General features: G+C 43.5%; 2 protein-coding genes across 4 annotated transcripts in view; one reads left to right on the top strand and one right to left on the bottom strand.

Moving 5' to 3' along the window:
• ralgps2 (Ral GEF with PH domain and SH3 binding motif 2) overlaps window positions 1-21,222 on the bottom strand; it is a 68,201-nt gene that overhangs the window by 17,660 nt on the left and 29,319 nt on the right. For both annotated transcript variants that reach the window (XM_086047878.1, XM_086047877.1), the window contains exon 9: window positions 20,897-21,023. In XM_086047878.1, the coding sequence (XP_085904004.1) occupies window positions 20,897-21,023 (127 nt within the window). The remainder of the gene's footprint in view (window positions 1-20,896; window positions 21,024-21,222) is intronic.
• angptl1a (angiopoietin-like 1a) lies at window positions 1,319-19,659 on the top strand. Of its 2 annotated transcripts, XM_086048237.1 has the most exons (6): window positions 1,319-1,551; window positions 11,634-11,888; window positions 12,582-13,202; window positions 15,777-15,970; window positions 17,548-17,818; window positions 18,536-19,659. In XM_086048237.1, the coding sequence occupies exons 2-6, from the start codon at window positions 11,699-11,701 to the stop codon at window positions 18,721-18,723; spliced, it is 1,464 nt and encodes a 487-aa protein (XP_085904363.1). In that variant the 5' UTR covers window positions 1,319-1,551; window positions 11,634-11,698; the 3' UTR covers window positions 18,724-19,659. The 2 variants fall into 2 exon arrangements, with proteins under 2 accessions (XP_085904363.1, XP_085904365.1); XM_086048239.1 differs by lacking the exon at window positions 1,319-1,551 and having other exon boundaries at window positions 11,785-11,888; window positions 12,598-13,202.

A 21,222-nucleotide genomic window follows, 5' to 3' on the forward strand; every position in this document is an offset into this window, starting at 1 on the left:
TCCCCTCGGGGATGTCATCAGGGGACACGGCATCAGCTTTCACAGCTATGCTGATGACACGCAGCTGTATATTGCCGTGTCTCCTGATGACACAGGACCCATTGATACCCTTTTAAATTGCATTTTAGATATCAAGTCATGGATGGCAGATAATTTCCTACAGCTCAATGAGGACAAGACTGAGGTCTTAGTTATCGGTCCCGAAGGTCAGAGAGAGAAGCTTTTACCAAAACTACACATTTTTAATCCCTCACACTGTGTGAAGAACCTTGGCGTCATTTTTGACTCTGAGCTCAGTTTTATTCCTCATATTAAAAATGTAACCAAGATTGGTTTTTATCACCTTAAGAATATCGCCAGAGTCCGCCCGTTTCTCTCTCAGGCTAACACGGAAGTGCTGATGCATGCCTTTATTTCCTGTCGTTTAGATTACTGTAATGCCCTGCTCTCTGGCCTCCCGAAAAAGAGCATTTCACCACTGCAACTACTGCAGAATTCAGCCGCTCGGGTGCTGACGAGAACCAGAGGGCGGGAGCACATTACGCCAGTTTTGAAATTGCTGCATTGGCTCCCTGTGTGTTTCAGGATCGATTTTAAAGTACTTTTATTAGTTTATAAATGTGTTAATGGTCTTGGGCCATCTTATTTATCTGATTTGCTTTTATCATACCAGCCCTCGCGGATCCTGAGGTCCTCTGGCGCCGGCCTTTTATTTATTCCAAGGGTGAGGACCAAAATGCATGGCGAGGCTGCATTCAGCCATTTTGGTCCTCACCTTTGGAATAGCCTGCCAGAGGATGTCAGGTCTGCAGAGACTGTTGATATTTTTAAGAGGAAGCTCAAGACACACCTTTTTAGTTTGGCTTTCAACAACTTTTAAATAATTTATCTTTTCTTTTGATTGAAGATAATTCTATGTTTTGCTTTGAATGTTTTAAAGCACTTTGAGTTGCATTTTTATGTATGAAAAGTGCTATATAAATAAAATGTGATTGATTGATTGATTGATAAAATGGCCGCACGGTTCAAGAACAATTGCGCCACCTGTTGCTTGGGAATGTGCCTGAGGGAATACAATGAGATGTTTTTTTTTTTTTTTGGGGACCAAGTAGTGAGTTAAAAAATGTCATTCCTCTTTCTCCAATCAATGACATCAGAAGTAGGCCGGGCCACTCCAAATAAAACGGAGGGGTAAAAAGAAGGGGGGTGGGAAGGGGCTATGTGGAACTCCCACACCCCTTCTCCTCCTCCTCCTCCTCCCTTTCCCTCCCTCCCTAATTCACCCCATCCTTTGTGGAAAAACTGGAGGCATCCGTCGTCAAGAGTTCAGTCTGTGCGAGAGGCCGGCTTTTGAACCTTGGCCCGGCGCACGTCTTTGGGAAGTGGGCCTCCGTAGTTAGAATACCGCCACGTCCATTTTGTCAGTGGCAGGACAAAAGAGGAGAAGGAAGACAGAGATGAATCCTGGACGCTGCTGTTCGGTGAAATCACAACACCTCGCACGCGCCAAACCCTAACTACAGGACGCGCAACTTCTTTGCTCAGAAAAAGGTACGCGTATGCTCTCCTCGATCGGCTTGTGTGCGAGGCACGAGAGAGTGAGCGAGTGTGTGTGTGTGTGTGTGTGTGTGGGGGGCAGTCTGCAGGTATTTCGTGCCTGGAAGCTCCAGACAGAACTATTTAGCAGGACTAATCTTGTCTAGAACGGTGTCAGGCGCAGGAACACACGTGACGCCACCATGACATCTGTGTCAACGCAGACCGGGATTCGCTACGAGAAATCCTTGAGTGCCATTTTAATAACGTGACTGCCTAGCAGCAACAGAGAGAGAAAGCACAAGAGGAAGGAAGCGACATTCTTGCCAAAACACTTGAGGAAGGTTGACCCGATCAGATGGGGGAGATTGGAAGATCTTGTTTTTTTTTGTTTTTTTTTTCCTTCTTCTTAAAGGCACAGAACCACCTGAGACAGGCTCATTCTGCTCCAGGTGGAATCAATGACATTCAAATAAAATACAGGGAAACCTCGCTATTCGAAGGGGTTAGGGATCAAGCCCCGAGGCCGATAGCAAATTGTGGTGTCGGTTTAATGGTGGGAAAAAAAAAATTCGACCCAAAAGGACATCTGTGATTGCTGTCAACTACCAGGAGAGTGGAAGGACAGGCTTTTCGAATATGCCAAACTTGGAGTAAAACGGTAAGAGGGAGAAAGACTTTACGTGCCGAGAGGCTAGAGTAAATCATAATATTCATCCATAGCCCCAATAAGTCTGGAAAATGAGAGGGTAAAAGAAGACGCAGATATAAAAAAAAAAAAACGGGAGCAGATGCTTGACGAACATCCCGGACATTCCAGCCCTCACCCGAGAATGCGGGTCACTGCAAGCTTTGCTACGCTAACCACAAATCTCTTGACCCTCGAGTAGTTTTTAAGACACTCAGCAAGTGTATGACTGGCTCTTAGCACCGGTTAGCCAGTTCGGTGGGAGATTGATAGCTCGCTCAGGCGGCGCCGGCTGACTGATTTCAACATTTGACCTCAGGCCGAGCGAGCGAGAACCTTCTCGCGGGTGATATCCAACAGATGGCTCCGTTTGATCAACTAACCGACAAAGCAGCTAAGCCTCAGTTTCCGCCGAGCAATTTGGTTTGATTGAGTTGCATTGTATCACGTCTCCATTAAAAAAAAGGGTCCGATAATCCCTGTCAGGTAGTCGGTGGCAATGCTTGGCTTTAGAGGAGGGTGGAGCTAAACACAGTGCTGACCGGTGATTGGCTGAGAAAGAATTGTCTGCCTTCTTACACAGTAACTTGAATGAAAAGGTTAAAAAAAAATAAAAAAATCATTTAATAACGATGATTCAGAGCATTCGAGCGCCAAACCGCACCGCATTGTGATTTGTTTTCTTCTACTTTTCTGAGCCAAGATTTGAAACCCGAGCCTCTCTATTGTGAGGCCGATATGCGTAGCATCACACCACTGTGTTCCCCAGTCTGGTGAAGCAATTGTCAAATAAATGTGCATAAATGAACATTAAGAGAACAATACTGTAAGGAATTCCGAGACCAGGCCACCAAGGGAGAGAGAGGCCCTTCGGCCTCGTCGGGGAAAAAAGTATCCACAGTGGAATTCCTACACCCCGGTTCTTGTCATGTTTACAGGTAATACTGTGTCCAAATGAATGAGATACATCCAATTTGTCTTTGAGTATTTAATATAACAAATAGGAAACACAAAAACTATGGTCGAGTAGGAACTGGGTCGTACCTCCGTCTCCCGTGGGATTAGGAAATCAGGCAACCCCCTCATGAGTCAACAGGTTATAAATCAGTGCCAGCAGCTCCTTTCCAGGAAGAGCTAACTATTCTAAAACGTACGTGTTACGTGAATGCATTATTCAGAGTCATCGGTTTTACTAGAACAGCTGATGTGTGTGTGTTTGTGTGTCTTAGTGTGCGGTGAAAGCTGTAGCATAGGGATGTATTTATAATGCGACGGGACTGGAGGTTGGGACGTCTGCCTCGCTTCAAATCTCGGCTCAAGCCCTCCTACGTGGAGTTTGCATGTTCTCACCGTGCTTGCGTGGGTTTTCGGTGTTTACGCCCACATTCCCGCAACATGCATGTTCGGGTTGATTGAAGGCTCCAAATTGTCCATGGGTGCGAATGTAAATGTGATTGCTTGGTTTGGAACAGGGGCGCGGTGTTCAAACCCCCGTCACTCTTCTGTTGCGGTTCAAGTGATACGATTCAGATCATTTGTTTTTGCTCTCGAGTGACACAATTAGGATGTGCGCCCGTGTAAATGGGCAAAAAAATTGTACCGATTTATGTACACACGCAAATATACCCAAACTACACTTGCAAAAACACGACCTGTAAATCTCAACTACAGCAAAAGCTTAGATCTTAAATATTGCCTGAATATGCGACAGCAGCGGTGTCCATCATTCAATGAGAAATAATGCGGAACAATGTGGTATTCTTATTTAAATCAGTATCACTTGAAATGTGCATGGAAATACAAAAAAAAAAAAAAAAAAAAAAATCAAATATTCAGCATTAAATGTGAATTGGGCACTTGGACCTACAGTGTAAATCCAATCTTGTTTATAACTGCTGACTGGTAACGAGAAGCCTGAACACAGTCGACAGGACAGGTCGTCATGGATGAGGAGGAGGAATCTAACAAAGTACGTGAGTGGTAGTCACGGAAACGTACCTCAACACTAGCATTGTCACTCACTCTGGGATGAATATGCGCTGAAGAGAAACAATACCAGAGGCGAATCCTTACAATTAAGGGTTTTAATTCCCTCCCGGTTCTCCACTCAACCCTGGATCCCCGGGCAGCTCGTGCCTCACCTTCCCAGCGTCACTCACTACATTACATTAAGAGGGGGGGGGGGGGGGGGGGACCCACCACAAGGGGCTCCTACAGAGGGAATTTCCACTATTTAACAGGTTTTGATACAATGCCCGTTTGTGTTGAAGGCAAGCACACAGGAGGTTGTTCTGTGTCCTGCGGTGATGGAGGAGGAGGTTGGGAGATTGGAGGGTCTTTATCTGGACAGAGTGTGACAGAGCGTGAGTGAGGGGGTGAGAGGGCCTGAACTACTTTTAACTGTAAAAGTTGAACGGAGGCAACCGGATGACAGGAATCTCCCCACAAAGAGCAGCAGATGGGTGTTGGGGGCGGGGCAAGCTCGAGGAAGGGTGGGGCTGCAGCCTAATCCATCGTAAAGACCTCTGACCTAACCATCAAGCAACATGTTTTGGGTTTCACTACTAGAAGAAGGAAAACAGATGAGAGGGTCGGGTGGGGGGAACCGCGGGGCCTCTTTTGGGGGGGGGGGTTAGCAAGGTGAGATAGAGCTCAGTAGCCAACAAGCAAGACGTCTCCTCCAAAGTGAGCCACTTAATCTGGGAAAACATCTCCATTCTAGCCCACCGCCCCCCCCATTTTTCACTTTTTAATCCCGAGGGAAGGCTCCGACACGACTGCTGGCTCGAGTCCCGTTTTGTGAAGAAAACCCTTCGTGGATCCATTTTTTTTTTTTTTTTTTAATACGTCCCACATGTGGCGTTTAACAGCGAGACATAAAACACTGCCGCTCATAAGGCAACACAAAAGCATTTTCCATCCCACGCTGGTGACGGTGGCTAATTTCTCGGGAGGTATTTTTCATTTCACTGGGCTGCGTTTTTGGGGTCTGAAAAGGTCAGCGGGCATGCTGTGCTCACCTCACATCCTGGCTTTTGTTTGCTTACCGACACTTTTTTTCCCTCCAGCTCCTCCAACACTATTTGGAAGTTAGCGCTGTAACATCTGTGTCGGCAAGTCGAGGGAGGGAGTCGGTTTGTGCTACACGCAAACAGTGGCTGGTGACATGATGTCGTAATCAAAAGCTTGGACGACGGCTCACCACGGAGTCCCTGTGTAAAGGGATGACGGCGTGGTCTCTAAAATTGTTCATTTGTTGTGGATTTCAGGGACTCTTTGGACAAGTGGGAGAGTCATAAATTGTTTTTTTCTTTCTGGAAAATACAGTATATGGGCTATAAAAAAAACGTACAATTTTTCCCAGGTTACGGCTTTGGTAAATCACCGCAGACAGCGAGGATTGGTGCATGGAACAATCCACACAGCCCGATGGGTGGAAAATGCATCAGGACTTGAAAAATGAACTCTCGTGTCCATAAAACATAATGAATGAGTGACCGCAAAGTCTTGCAATGCAGCATCGCCAATGGCCAACTCCGACTAGAAAATTTTGCCCAAATTATCCCCAATCGGAAGCAGGTATCCTATACGCAGATAAAACGCTTTGTCGTTGAACGCAGGCCGAGCATGGTGTTCGTTTGACGATCATGCCAATGATTCGGAAAGTTTGAAAACAAATTTGCCTCCGACACAAGTTTCACCAATCAATACGAAATCGGGTGGACGTGACATGTTATAACACCACGAATGAAACGGTTTCAAGGAACCATGAATGAAATTGAACTTGAAATGGGCCATTTTGGTTTCAAGCAATGATTTTGAGTGTGAATTCCAGGGCTCATACTTGGCGACTAGGGAATTTGCCCAAATCGGAAGCTGGTATCCTGGAATGAATTAATCGGATATCGGCATTAAATTGGAATTGGATCGTGTAAATCAAGACTGTCTACCGGCTTGCATGCTATTTCTGGTATCTGTTGAACATTGCCCGTAATTATGGCCAACTTTGAATTGTACAGATCTGTTTATTGACATTTGCATTCCAATTATTATTATTATTTTTTTTTATAAACCGGAGCAGCAGTAGAAAATGTGTCCTATTCATAACACAATAACTTGGTTAGGATGTAGACCAAATAGGAGAAAGAGATTTTGTCTTGTAGTAACATAAGCAGTTTTGTTTCTCCCCTCCTACCCTACATATACGTAAACTATTATTTCCAATGTTATGCCAAAAATATTATCCTCAGCTGTGAGAATACCAGCAACAAATGGAAGAGTTTACTTTTTGTACCGATATGCGTACTATAAATGTCGGCAGGAAAACAACTTAAAGCATTAGGTAGTTCAATAAGCTGCTACCTAACCCTTTCATTATTCAAGGACGGGTGCTGAAAAAAAAAAGTAAAAAAAAATTAAAAATAAAAACTTAGCTCCTGTATATGCTGTCAGAGACAAAGAGTTGTTTTCATTGTGAACAAGTGGGGTGAAAAACCTTTAAATGAGTCCATAAATCTCAGGAACTAGAAGGGCTCACAAAGTGCACACCTCTGCCAAGGCCAATATAACACCATTTTTCACTCTGTCAAATTGATTAAATGAGTTCCCTCTTGGTACTTCCGCAAAATGGTCTTTTTTAAAAATGTTCCCCCCCCCCGCCTGAAAATGGTCTTGGACAAAAGGTCGGAAGCTACAGATACACTGTATATTTAAAAAGCCATTTGAAGATGACATTTGGTAATCATAGCGCCGTGTTAAATGATGGGTAGTTTTCAAGGAAAACCATGAAATTGTCTGGGTGACCCCAAACTTAACACAACAGTTTTACACTAACTTTTGTTTTATTTGATTTTTTAATTAAATCGAAAAAAGGACCTGGCACTTTGTCCCATTTAATAATTAAAAAGCGAAGAAAAAAAAAAGTTAAGACCACCCGTACTAAACTCAAAATGATTGAAAATCCCCATAGGACCAAGGGGCGTGTGATCCAAAGTACAAAGCAAGTAGGTGACACGAAAACTACAGTCGTTCCTTTCATGGCAGTGCCAAAAACAGCAAGGTAGCTGAATTAAACCGCGGCGCAGAAATAGCGAGCTGGGAGGAGAGGCCTGTTAATAACTGTTAGAAGGTTGAGGACCCGGCTGTGCACCTCCAAAGACTTACGACGCTGGCCCGGTTGCCAAAATATACTGTAAGGCAGGCGGGGTTGGAGGCCTGCGGCGGATCCTTTGTTGCACGCTGATTTTTGCTGCTTTCACAGCTATGTTATTGAACACGCACATTTGTCGAGAGTGACGAACAAGATGGGGGATGGAATTAATCTTTTTGCTATTCGGTGAGAGAAATTGGTATCACGTTTCCTTTGGTGTGCCAAATTGCTTTCCGTCTGAGTGATTTATCTAAAACCGCAAAGAGGAAGAGTGGAAAGAGGGCACCAAAGTGTGATTACGTGAGAGGAAACAGCCTGCAAAACCAGTACAAGTGTGAACAGAGTAAAAGGGCAAAATTATATATATATTTTTTTTTTATCAATGAGAAGCTTACTACCGATACCAACCCTACCAATCCAGGTACTTTGGCTCCAGTACAAAATCATGCATGTTGATACATTGTCTTATTTATGGCCAACAAGTATTTTTGCTCACAAATAATTATGACTTTTCTACTGTGTTAGCATTCGTTCTCACTTAGATATTATGTCACCACTGTAGGAACACAACTCGGCCGTAAACTGAGGAACCCCTGTAAATGTTTAAGACACACTGCCAAAACAACAAGTGACAATAAGGGAGTTCATCCAGCAAAAGAAATGAAAGGTTCTAGACTGGCTAAATCAATTCCCAGACTTAAACCCCACAAGCATGCATTTTACCCGCTAAAGGAGAGACTTGATGGCATTAACTTCCCTGAATCCAGAAGAACACATTATGATCAATTTCCTCGTATCGTGACTCACTCGTGCGTGGCTTCCACACGCCTGTATGCGCTCCCTACAACACCTGAGTATGTGTGTAGTGTGCACCGAACAGCCTGAACGGTCCGCTTACAGGGATGGTCATGCATATGCGGATAAATCCCGACTAAAAGAAGATCTTTGTATGACAAAGGAGGAGCTAAATTTAGCCTGGGTTGTTATTGAAACTTATGGAGAGTCTTCACCGCATGTGCACGAAAAAGTGCACTTACGGTGCATCTTTCTCCCACCCCAAAAAATCAAATAAAAAAATCTTGCAATCTCCATTAATTTTTACTCATTCACTGCCATTGACGAATTTACTTGTCTTTTTCACAGTCAATTCAATCCCAGGAATTTATTTATATTTTTTTTCAATTTTTTTCAAACGTTAGGGTAAAAGAGGGTCTGAAAATGTCTTCTTTTCCCCCAACGTTTGAAAAAAATTGACAAAAAATATAAATAAATTGCTGGGATTGAATTGACTGTGAAAAAGACAAGTAAATTCGTCAATGGCAGTGAATGAGTTAAGAGTAGCGGCTGAAATTGAAATGAAATCAAAATGTTTCGGGATCATAGTTTGTATAGTGCTGTAGTTATGGCTAGCAGTAGTGAAATTTTGGTGGGGCTGTCAATCACGTTTTCTTTCTTTGCGGCAGTGTCCCTTGCAAATAGTGTCGGTTTACTGCATTGCTGCTGCCCAAGTCATTACCGGCTGCCGTCTCTACGCTGCCGACTAGCCTCTGGAAAGATTAGGAACTTATCCGGATATTCACACACATGCAACCGATCGCCGTAATCCAGTCCCTTCTTAACATAGCTAAGAGGCACGGGGCGGCAGGGGAGTTGTCAGAATCCTTCAAGAACCACAATGGCGTCATAAGGGGAGACACAGAAGGGACCGGGTTTCGTGGTCTTTGCGATGAGTCAGGACCGGCTGTCAGGAGCGATGCGGCCGAATTAGAAGAAGGCAAGACCGAGGCCAGGGAGCTAAGTGGGGTGGCGTCACCGTTGCTGTGCCAGTCGGTTGATGCAAAACAGAAATAGAATCAAGACTAGATGAGAAGGATAATTGCCGCCTTTGTCGAGAGATCTATGGTCTTCTGACTCAATCTTAAAATGGATTTACATTGCAGGGTTCAAGTGAGACAATTTCCATTTTTTGCTCTCAGGTGGCATTTACGTCCGACGGATTTGGGCACGAAAGTAAATCCAGCTTTGGTCGTGCATTCTCCCTCGGCCAGACGATGGTCTACATGGTGCGTGACTGTCGCATCTCCCCATTTTTAGAAAGCATGAGAGCAGGGCGGGCACGTTCACATGCAGCCTGCCCAGTCAGCTCCCGGCTCTTTTGCACCTCCTCTGTGAGCACTTGCTGCTTAATTGAAGGTCTCTCGCTCGCTTTGAGCTGTGTGTGAGTCATGTTAGGTTGAGGCAGTTTCCTCCGTTTTAACTGTTTGACCACAAAAACCTTGACACGACAACGTAACGGCGGTTTTTCAGAATTGTATAGGAAATTAAATGTCTACGCACCGATTTCCCAGCAGTGACTGAGACTGGCTAATTAATGCAGATTTTTTTTTTTTTTTTTTTAAGACAGAGTGTGGCTCTGATGGGAATGAAAAAGCCTAATGAACACGTCCTGATGTATGGAAAAAGAAACACGCCGGACAATCGGGTTAGATCTAAGGAATGTGGGGCTTTTAGAGTCCCTGGATGCAAGTTTACGCGTCAAGGCAAAACAGAATGACTGGTTATGACGTTTTAAGTGTAACATTCCAATGACGAGGCAAGTTAACAAGCTTAAACGCTGCTGGCTAATCTATCATTGATCTCGTAGAAGAGGTCCTCCACTTGAACGTTTTAATGGTGGACGTTAAACACTCCTACTTGTTTAAAATTGATCCAACTGAAGTTTTGGGTCTGTTTTAAATAGAGAGCTGTGGAGCCAAGAATCGGCGATGATTGCCTCAGGGCACAGGAATGAAAAATTGTGCCAACATTCCTGCTGTCAAAGTTGTTGTCGGTATTGCATTCCACTATAACAGTGCTTAACAATTAATCGGCAAATAACGTATCCGGATCACCTATCTGTGTTAGCGATGTATCGTGACAAGCAATTAAATTAAATGTTCTTCCACTCCAGGGTACCGTTAACCTGCGGTTCAATCTCTGCCCACACTTTTCAGCGATACACAAGCAATTTCCATGATAGACATTTTTATTTGGAGGTGCCACTGGTGCACTGTGAGATTTTTCATATGTAAAATGTGTGCCTCGGCTCAAATATAACCACTCACTATAAGGCACACAAAGTATGTTAAGAAAGCAAAGTTGTGAGAATCGGTTGCAAAGATAAAGCTCAGTCGTCAGTCGCCACACATTGGTTCTTAACCTACAGGCCCTCGGATAAACAGGGTGTTGGCAAGTGGGGGAACCAACAGACAGAAAACAGACCTCCTGCTGGCAGGCCATCCAAAAATGTTCTTTCATTTTAAAAGCCTATGGTCGTCATCGACTTCGGAGTGCACTCGATAGCGCAACGATTTCCTTTTTGTCAGTCTGAGGCTCATTCGAGAGCTCGTGCACTCGGAGAGGTTCTTTTTGGGTCGAATTACGCCTCGTCAAATCAAATATCCCGACAGTGTCTATCCCTAAATGCATTAGGAAGAAAAAATGTTGTGAGAATAAAGTTGTATTCATTCAAGAAAAGAAAAAAACGGAATCTTTAACTTATTCACCGCCATTGACGAACTTGATTTGTCTTTTCACAGTCCAGCCAGGAACTTATTTATATTGTTTTCAAATTTTTTCAAACGTTACGGTAAAAGAGGGTCTGAAAATGTCTGGCAGTGAATGAGTTAAAAGAAAAAAGGATTTTGTCAGGAAGAAAAGTCACAATATTAGGAGAAAAATGTTTTAATTTTCAAAGATGTTTCTACTGCAATATTTCAATTTAGTAAGGGAAGTTCAATATACAACTTGATTCTCCCAATATTATGCTATTTATTATGAAAAGACAGCTTTATTCTTATGAAAAAAGAGAGACCTGTAATTGTGAAAAAATATGCCTTTTGCTATAAAAAGGACTTTATTCCTACAATTATACGCCTCCGTCATCCATTTTTTGTAGCGCTTAACCTCACTGGGGTCGTGGGTGAGCTGGAGTTTATCCCAGCTGGCTTACATCTTTTGTCCTAAAATAAAAATGACTATTCCCACGGATGCCATATTTATTTCTATTATGTCACAATCATACCAGAGCTTTTCATTGGACCAAAGCTAAGGTCGGGAGAAATAAATGATTTAATATACATGTTTTAATGGTCACCGGTCCCTATGTGGGGTTGCAGTATTTCCATTTTTATTGCAAATTATTTTGCTGACTCCCAAGTTATGACTCACAGACTCCGGCTGGGGAACCTCTAGACCTTCAATGTGCTTGTCTTCACGCAGGCGGGCCCGGGGGGCCTTGGACGAGGGGAGCCCAAGTAGCTGTCCATCAACCCACCGAAACAGCAATGCAGGGGCTGATGTGGAGCCTGTGCGCCCTACTCTGCCTATCCCTGTGGGAGGGAAGTTCCTGCAGGAACTCCAGGGAAACCCGGAGGAGTAAAGAGACGTCTCTTCACAGAAGTAAAAGAGCTGCCGCGGATCCCGATGCCAAAAAGTGCTCCTACACCTTCCTTGTGCCTGAGCAGAGAATTACAGGTTTGAGACCTTTTTTTTATTTATTTATTATTTTTTTTTATTTACATTTTTGCCTGTGAATATTCTCATTCATCTGGGTCATTTTGTTCCAAGGATACTGAATTGGACCAGACTGTTGTGGTTGTCACCTCTAATCCAAGCTAACATCATCATTTCACGCACAAAGGCCAGGCAGGACAGCTTTAGGTTGAGTGTTGGTGTGAAAATCCAACTATTTAGCACCTAGATTAGAGGCATGCATCAAATCGTGGTATCTTGAGTAATTCAGTAAAACAATGTCCAGCCTGCTTGCTGACGCCATCTCTATAGGCCGCTATCCATTTTACCGTCAAAACAGCCCGCCTGTGACATTATTCCTCCCACCAGAAAAGTCCGCCAGTCCTTTAATGACAATGTCAACAATGTCTGAAGTTCCTCCCTTCAAAGTAATTTACTGGACTTCACGTAGCATCATCATTTTTTCGACTGGCACTTCAACTCATTCAAACAACGGCAGAAGAGAATTAAAATTAAAAAAAAAAAAAAAAAAATCATCATTCGGGCCACTTGCCCATTTTTCTCGTGCCTTGTTTCAATAAATCAGAAGGGCTTGTTTACTAAGTGGTGTCATCCCGAAGTACGTGTGACGTCACGGTCAACGGGTCTGTAGCTGTTCCTGACTTCTCACCGGCTGCATATGTCATGTGTTATCAGGTCCAATTTGTGCCAGCTCCACAGGCCCCGAGCCAGACAAGGAGAGGGTGACCCGCATGGACCTTGCAGACGTGCGCGAGGTGCTGAGCAAACAGCGGCGTGAGATCGACACGCTGCAGCTGGTGGTGGACGTGGACGGCAACCTGGTGAACGAGATGAAGCTGCTCAGGAAAGAGAGCAGGAACATGAACTCCAGGGTGACCCAGCTTTACATGCAGCTGCTGCATGAGATCATCAGAAAGCGAGACAACTCCCTGGAGCTGGCCCAGCTGGAGAACCGCGTCCTCAACGTGACCTCAGAGATGATACGGCTGAACTCCAGGTACAGGGAACTGGAGGCCCGCTTCGCCACCATGGCCGGGGTGGTCAACAACCAGTCCGTGCTTATCTCGGCCCTGGAAGAGCAATGCCTGAGGCCAGTGGGGCGCAGCGATCTGCCCGCCGTGCCGCCGCTGGTTCAGGTGGTGCCGCAGACCATACCCGTGAATAACCGCTTCACCAACGAAATACAGCGGGACCACAACAACAGGGCGTTTTCGCGAGGATCCCGCACAAACTCGCCCACTTCGAGCCCCTTTGGAATTGAACCGCCGCCGCCACAGGGAACACTCACTTCTGACGGTGGGTATCACTTATACAAGGGTGTCCTCAGTTTATGATAGACCCAACATCCAATGACAAAACAACAAAGGAGTTCATCGGCAAAGTAATGGAAGGTTTGAGAATGGCCAAGTGCAGTTCCAGACTTAAACCTTACAGTGCATGTGTTTTAATTGCTCAAGAAGAGACTTGTGAAGAAAGAAAATCGCCCTAAACCATACCAACACAACACATTATGATCTAAACGCTCACCCAATGTCCGAGGACATGAGTAGCGTGCAATGACATTGAACAAAACAGTCCACTTCAAATACAGGGGTTGGAGGTTTTTGAGGTTATGCCTGTCACACAATAGGCTAGGTTATTGAGTGGCCTAAAAATACATGGTCGGATGGCATAGTAAGGGATACTTACGGTACCCCTACTTAGTGTATTTTATTTGACTGTTGGATCAAGAGTTCAGTTGATTGTGTGGAATGGACTGTTGGATTAATCATGCATTGAAGCGACTTGTGTCAAAATGGCGTGCGTAAATTGGGCCTGTTGACTCACTCCGACGGTGGTCTAAAGAAGAACATGACATCAGCTACGGGAAGTTGACCAACTTCCAAAGAGATCTCGGCTCAAATAAGTCTGGTCAATACTTCCTTTGGCACAAACAGCATTCAGAACATTCAGAGAGATATGGAGTGTATTGATTGATTAACTATATGTCAATTTAACCTAGAGTTGATCAAGCACGTATCGATCATGCCTTTCCCTCGTTTGCTTGAGGAACTTTTTACAGACTACCATCTACAATACTCTTGAAACGTGCAGACAAAAACATATTTGATGAATCCTTGGCATATAAGCGAGACAGTGAAATCACCCAGGCCTCTATTGGCCGCTCTTCAGTGAGCATATGTACGCAATTACTCCAGATTTTGATCCAACGAGAAGGAACTAGATCTTTCCTGACAAATCCTTACTAGAGTTTGAGCATCCAGTCTACACCAGATTATTGGTGTATAATAAAACACAAGAAAGGCAGAGCATCAAACCAAAGCATCCAAATTCAACATTACATTACGGTTTCGTTCCTAAAATGGGGACACAACCTGAATTTGCCATAATCTATCACGAAATATAAAACAATCAAATGGAAAACCTGTACAAATGGCACTAAATGAAAACAACCAATTCGTCCATTGCATGTCATTCGTAACCTTGAAACATTGTATATCAATCAATGCTCAATTAGTCGGTTACTATGCACACGCCTGAAGCAAACTGAACGTCTTAGCCTTTGTATTAGCATCCCTGGTTCAGCCACTTAAGAGAGGTTACAGAAGGTCCTCGGTTTAGGACTGTTCCCCTGTATTTATCAATTAATGCGGCATAACTCAAATTTGCAAATACGCAAATTTGGACTATCCTGTAGTCCATAACTAACCTACGCTAACACGTTCGTTAAGTCATAATTAGAGTGCATATTTGTATGAAAAACACTTGTAAGCCAAGTTTCGTGAATATTAGTTCAGGTACATTTAACTCCGCGGAGGATGCTACGTTTTCATAGCCCTTTCTTTGTTAGTGTGAAGGGTGACTCAAAAATATCCAAAACAATTTTTTCTAAGCCTTTATGGTGACTGTAAACCGAGGACCACCATGTACTCAACATGTCTCATCCATACTGTAGTTTTAAACACTGGGCTTTTTAGCAGCAAAACGCAGGCAGGCCCCTTGTTTTATGTGCGTATGGTTGAACAAACGTCAATATTGACAGCATCGATTTATTTTGAACAAGGGGGTTTGGTAAAGCTCCTCCACAAAGAATGGCTTTACGACTAAAATAAGCCTGTCATTTCATTGCCGTTGCAGCGTACAGTGGTTAAAACAAATAATCTCAACATACTGAACTGACAATTAGGATGGGAGTGAAAAAGGTACTATTTCACCCTCGCCAAATTGAACACCGACCACTAATAGAATCTGGTATACGTACGCTCACCATTACTATAAATACATATTAGCAGACCACAGTTTGGACTACTTAAGGCCCTTCTCGAAACCGCTGTGGCTTTGTGGGTTGATTTAGTTTGAAATCCCAACATCTCAGGCCTTGTGTTTGCAAAAGATGACATGACATTGACAGAAATTAAGTGTAACAGGGGAATGGGCAGGAGACCCATGAGTAGAAAAAGAAAAGATTGTGTAAAGGAGATTAAAGAATAAATACCGGGGGCCCGACGCCGGGTCCCGTGGTGATCCCACACTCAGCTGAGAAAACCATCTTGCATAGGCCTTTAGGCCCCCCAAGGCCTCTCACGCAACACCGGCGTTCATGCTGGTTTATTAACACTCACACAAGGGTAAACGGAGGAAACGCGGTGGGATGATTCAGCTGCTTCGGCTTTAGCGCCATGCGTTTGTAAAATATTCATTCACACAACAATCAAAAGTGTGTTTGGATGGCTTTAGATGACAGGATGTTTGGAAGGTTGCGGTTGAAAGGAGATGTTTTGCATCGCCTCCAAAACACGGACACTTGTTCCACCTATTCTGACTTGGAATTTGATTTCAATTTAGATTTTCTTTGTTGTGACATTTCAGGTCCATTCAAGGACTGTTTCCAGGTGCGGAAAGCCGGTCACACCACCAGCGGGATGTACCTGCTCAAGACTGACGGCAGCGAGCGGCTGATCCAAGTTTGGTGCGAACACGGCCTCGACAACGGCGGCTGGACCGTGTTGCAGAGGAGGCGAGACGGCTCTGTTAATTTCTTTCGCAACTGGGAGAACTACAAGGTATGTTCCAGAGGTGGGAGTCGTTCACATATGTGCAAGTCTCAGGTCTGAACCTTCAAGTTTCAAGCGCCAGGTTGGTCAGGTCATCTTTTTACTCAATTTTACGCAAGTGGAGTCAAGTCATTACTTGGGTTGAGGACATCATAAATCAAGTCGCACGCTTGCTCAGTCACAACATATATTTCCACTTCACAATCAGTACTAATTCATGTTGGAGCAGCTATAATCGGTTAGCTAAACTGTGAAGTTAGATCATGTATCGGCCTTAGATGGTGGTTGTTGTGTCTAACTTTAAGTTGAAAACCTTTGATGTTGCCATTCATTTTTTGCCCAATTTTATCAGAAAATTAATCATTGAATACGATGTAATAATCTTTGTATCTCCTTTCATGATACAAGCTTCATTAAGTGGCCTCTGCATTCCACACCATAGTTTTCTGGTGGGTTGCCAGGTTCACACCCGCAACACAAAAATATTTTCCTGAAAGAAAAAAAAAATTGCACAATACTTTGAAAATGCACAATTTCAAATGTAAACAGCAAAGAGTTGTTAAGTCAAATCACGTCTTTCCCACATTTTAGCCAAACAAGTCCCAAGTCTGCTTCAAGTCAACTCATGTGAATCAAGTCCCTCGCCTCTTTTAAGTTCCTCACTCTTGGACCAAAGACGTCAAATGCAAGCTGGATTTTGTCTTTGGGGTTCATTTAGAGCTGTGACTGACTGGCGGCCTATCCAGGGTGTACCCCACCTTCTGCCCAAAGTCAGCTGGGGTTGCCGCCAGTTCACCCGCGACCCTAATGAGGACAAGCACTTGAGAAAAATGGATGGAAGGATGGAAGGTTCGTTTTGGGGCAAATAAATGAATACGTGTTCCGTGACTGTAAACAGTTTAGCTTCATATTTTCAAACAAACTGCAGTCGCGGCCAGGAACCGTAACGCAAATATACCGAATTAGCAAAGTGCCTGTAGGCTGAGATGGAAATGCAGCATGTTTATCTTTGCCTGTGCGTCAAACTTTTGCTTCACAATTTCATTGCGATACACAACCCCCTCCACAAAATGTCTGCTCAGGGAGTTTTCTGATTCTGTCGCGTCACAAAGTACATTTAGAATTCAATACCACTGTTTGGCAGCGCAGCAAGAGCAGCTGTGAATTTGCTTAAGTTGAGCCATTGTGAAATCCAGACAGACGGGCTACAGCTTTATGACATTACCTTCTCCATAAGTTACATTTTCGACTGGTTAACCCCACCTACGACTAAGCGATAGGGCCTGCAACTCTATCGTATAATTTCTTTTCACAAAAATCTCATTTCTGACTTCAATAATTGTTCCCCTTCACTTGTAGAAACAGGAAATGACAATGAAATTATTCTAGACAAGGATTGTTCTTTGTCCCCCCCTGCTAGCAAGTTGCTAGCAGCCATTTTTTTTAAAAGAAATTGATGCTAGATGAGTTTTAAAAGTTGCTTTAAAAAAAAAAAAAAAAAAAAAAATGGCCTGAGCAATAAACTTGACTTAAAGGACAATTAATCACCCAGCTCTCCTACAAATAACAAAGCCTTCCCCTTTCAGAGAGGCTTTGGCAACATTGACGGCGAACACTGGCTCGGGCTGGAGAACATCTACAACCTGGGCAAGCAGGGCGACTACAAACTGATGGTGGAGCTGGAGGACTGGAACGGCAAGAAGGTGTACGCAGAATACGGCAGCTTCCGCCTAGAGGCGGAGAGCGAGGGCTACCGCCTGAGGCTGGGCGCCTACCAGGGCAACGCCGGTGACTCCTTCACCAGCCACAACGGCAAACAGTTCACCACACTGGACCGAGACAAGGATGCCTTCTCAGGTACATGACTGTCAGAGGTGGCAAATCTATTACTAGTAGAAGTACAGATACACACACTTCAAAGTACACTAGTAGAAGTAGGGATAGACAGACACATGTACAAATAGAACTTTAAAAGTACGAGTGTATAGTGGAGAAGAGCGAAACCTGCCGCAAGTTGCTAAAATCCATGCGGAACAAATGCTCCCCCAAAAACTTGATAATTGCTTATGGGTGCCACAAGATGGTGACAAAGGACTACTTTTGTTGAAATGAAAGTCCTCACCTCACTTCAACATAGTTCATTGGCATCCAGGTGCCACATGATGTTGGCAAATTACTACTTTTGTTGAAATGAAGTCCTCCACCCATTCCAACATAGTTCCTTGGTAGGAAGGTGTCACAATATGTAGCACAATAGGTGAGTTTGTGAATGCTGAAATGAAATTTTGCCCGGTATCACTGATTCAGATCCTTAACGTATGTCCAAAAAAAAAAAAAAAAAAAAAAAAAAGTACAAGCTCTGAAAGTACAAAAGATAAAATTAAACTTTTTTTCATGCTCCCATATCTTTGTTATTGCTGTGAACCGAATAACTGTGAACCGAATAACAGAAAAATTACAAAATTAGCTATTGAAGTATTTGTACTTGTTTACTTCCCAGCACTGATGATTGTATTGTCACTGACCCCTCAACTTCACTTAATCTTGATTGCTCCCATTGTGTTTGTCGTCTAGGCAACTGCGCCCATTTCCACAAGGGTGGCTGGTGGTACAACGCATGTGGCCAGACCAACCTGAATGGCGTGTGGTACAGCGGCGGAGTTTACCGCAGCAAGTTTCAGGACGGGATCTTCTGGGCCGAATACGGAGGGGGTTTCTACTCGCTCAAGTCCGTGTGCCTCATGATCCGACCCATTGACTAGGAACTGGTCACACTCAATCTCCTGCCTTATTTTACTACAAAAAAAAAAAAAATGTATCCCTGAATACACACTGTGCAAAGTATGAGGAGAAAGGCGCTCATTAAAGGAGAAGAGGAGGACTAAACGACGGCAGATGTTTTTGCAAGGACTGATGGACTCCAAGCAGCTCTAATGCCAAAATGAATAGAAACTATCATTCAAGGGCGTCAAATCAGGAAAAAAAAAAAAAAAAAAAATCTGAATTGTTTCACTTGATCCATGCAGCATGAATACAGCCTAAGGCTCCTGGGACAATCAATATTACTCCCAAGTGTAACAGCTGATTCCTCTTGGAAACAGGCAATGCTCTTTTTTTTTTTTCCTTAATTTAAGAAGAGATTTCTCAGGAGCAGTTTACAGTCAACCTTGGAAGTAAATATGTTCATATGAAGGACTAAATAATAAAATTGGTAATTACTTTAAGTGTCACACTACATTTTTCTGCATTTTGAGGGATCCTGGCACTGAAATGCGCAGGCGTGTAAATACTTTAGGCCTTTGCTTGTGATGGTTTAACTTAAAAGGTGCGATTGTACTCAGGCCAAAAATGTTCACAATGCCACTTTTGCGACTCGCTATTTTATTTTCCTATATCAGCAGGTATTTATGGTAAGCGCAGTCTTCTCTATTGATATTTTGCCCAGTAATGTATGCCAATGTTAAAACTGCCTGTGATGATTTGGGTTATAGCAGTACAAGCCAGGCAAATTCTCATTGTAATTAAAGCAAACATTCATCCTCTCTCTCCATTTTCATTCCTTTTACGTTTCTAGCAACTGAAAATATTTATGCGTACTGCCACGAAGGTCTTATTTTTAAAAAAACACCGCAGCCGTTTCGGAAATGAGAAAGAAGACTGTGTCATTCGATCTGTCCAATTAAAAGTATTTTGTAAAACTTTTGTGTGAACTTCACTGCTCACCTTCAGCAATGTATGTGCAAAATGTCAGGATGGCGCACAAGGCACGCTAGGTTGTTTGCTACAAGTCTGAGCGAGCGTAGCGGGTACAACTTATGAGGCTGAAGGAACTTTGGCAGTGAGGTTGACCGCTAATGTTAGCGCTGGCCACCAAACAGAAAGTGAAAAATTGCTTTCAACTTAGCAGGGTGGGAGAAATTAGTGCAATATGAAGACGGAAAATTGCCTAACTTCGTAGCCAAAAGGCCCCCTTTGCCAAAGAAACGACAAGTCCGGACAGCAACAATCAACAACAACCAAGGCTCGCTCTTTGTAAAAATCACTTTCATTATGAGACACCCCAAACAGCAATGGAATTACCGCTACTGCAGACAAGGAGGGGCGAAAAACAATTTAGAGAAGCCTTTAAAAGAAGGTGTGTTTTAGCACAGCGGGAACCATGCGTCTCTGTGGTCTCTTTGTGCACCCGCGATTGACTCGTGTGAACAGGAACGAGTTAATCAGAGCGTTGAACAGAGTGCCACTGTCAAAAAGCACAGACAAGGGGGGGCAGTCTGTGGCTACCAGGCCTAACGACAGGTCGGCTTGAGAGTCCCTCACGTGTCGTTTAAGTGCGGATGCCTCTCTGTGGAAAAGCTAGGTGAGCTTTCTTCAGCCTTGTTATCAGCAGAGCTCAGCTTCACACACAGAAAAAGTACGACTGAATTTCAGTAGCTACGATATTGAACTCGATAACGGGCCAAACAAAAACCAGAAAACACATTCAAACCGTTAAACACACGCAAGGATTTTCCTCGCTGGAAACCATGCATGATATCATCCTGGCACCAAAAGCAAGGAAAGGGTGTAAATATTACAGGAAAGATGAGTGGGTTATTGCTCAATTTCTCATTGATTTATATGTTTGTTCTAGCTGAAAGAAACAGTGGGGGGTTAAAACATTGCCAGCCAAATGAATATTCAGCACAGGGAAGACGAAACAGATGATACAATTTTGTGTTACCGACACTTGACTCCTGCCCCTTCTGTGAGTTTTTAAAAAAAATATTTATACCCCACTCTAAACAAGAAATTCTTTGCAAAAGCACAGACAACTTTTCAGGCCTCTGCATTCTTGTCTTTACAGGTTCATTTTTATAGGCTAATGGGTAATGGAAGGAGGATGTGTGTGTGTGTGTGTGTGTGTGTGTGTGTGTGGGTGGGTGTGTGTGTTACCTAGGTATGGTATACACGACACCATGCTCTGGCTGCTTATGTAGTCCCGCAAACGCTTGTAATTGTCCTCTTTGGACATTAGGAAGTCTAGACGGTCAAATGTGGCCTTGTCCTTACGACTCAGTAACTGGAAGAATACAACAATGGGATTGTTATGAAAAAAACACGTACAGACAAGATGTAATGTGCATTTTTTTTTTTTTTTTTTTTTAACTTTGACACACAAAAAAAATTTCTCCCTTGTCCAAAAATTGAAAAATGACATTCTGGCAGAAAACATAAAAACCTCAAATTTCCCAGTGTTTAGTCGAGAATGAAAATTTATT

This window comes from Filicampus tigris, chromosome 12 (assembly GCF_054856515.1).
Source record: "Filicampus tigris isolate MCC_2025a chromosome 12, RoL_Ftig_1.0, whole genome shotgun sequence".
NCBI lineage: Eukaryota > Metazoa > Chordata > Actinopteri > Syngnathiformes > Syngnathidae > Filicampus > Filicampus tigris.

Coding starts and splice junctions, on each gene's coding strand:
- angptl1a (XM_086048237.1), top strand. CDS start 11,699: ATGCAGGGGCTGATGTGGAGCCTGTGCGCCCTACTCTGCCTATCCCTG. Junction 15,971..17,547: donor GCAACTGGGAGAACTACAAG/GTATGTTCCAGA, acceptor TTCCCCTTTCAG/AGAGGCTTTGGCAACATTGA. Junction 17,819..18,535: donor AGACAAGGATGCCTTCTCAG/GTACATGACTGT, acceptor TTTGTCGTCTAG/GCAACTGCGCCCATTTCCAC.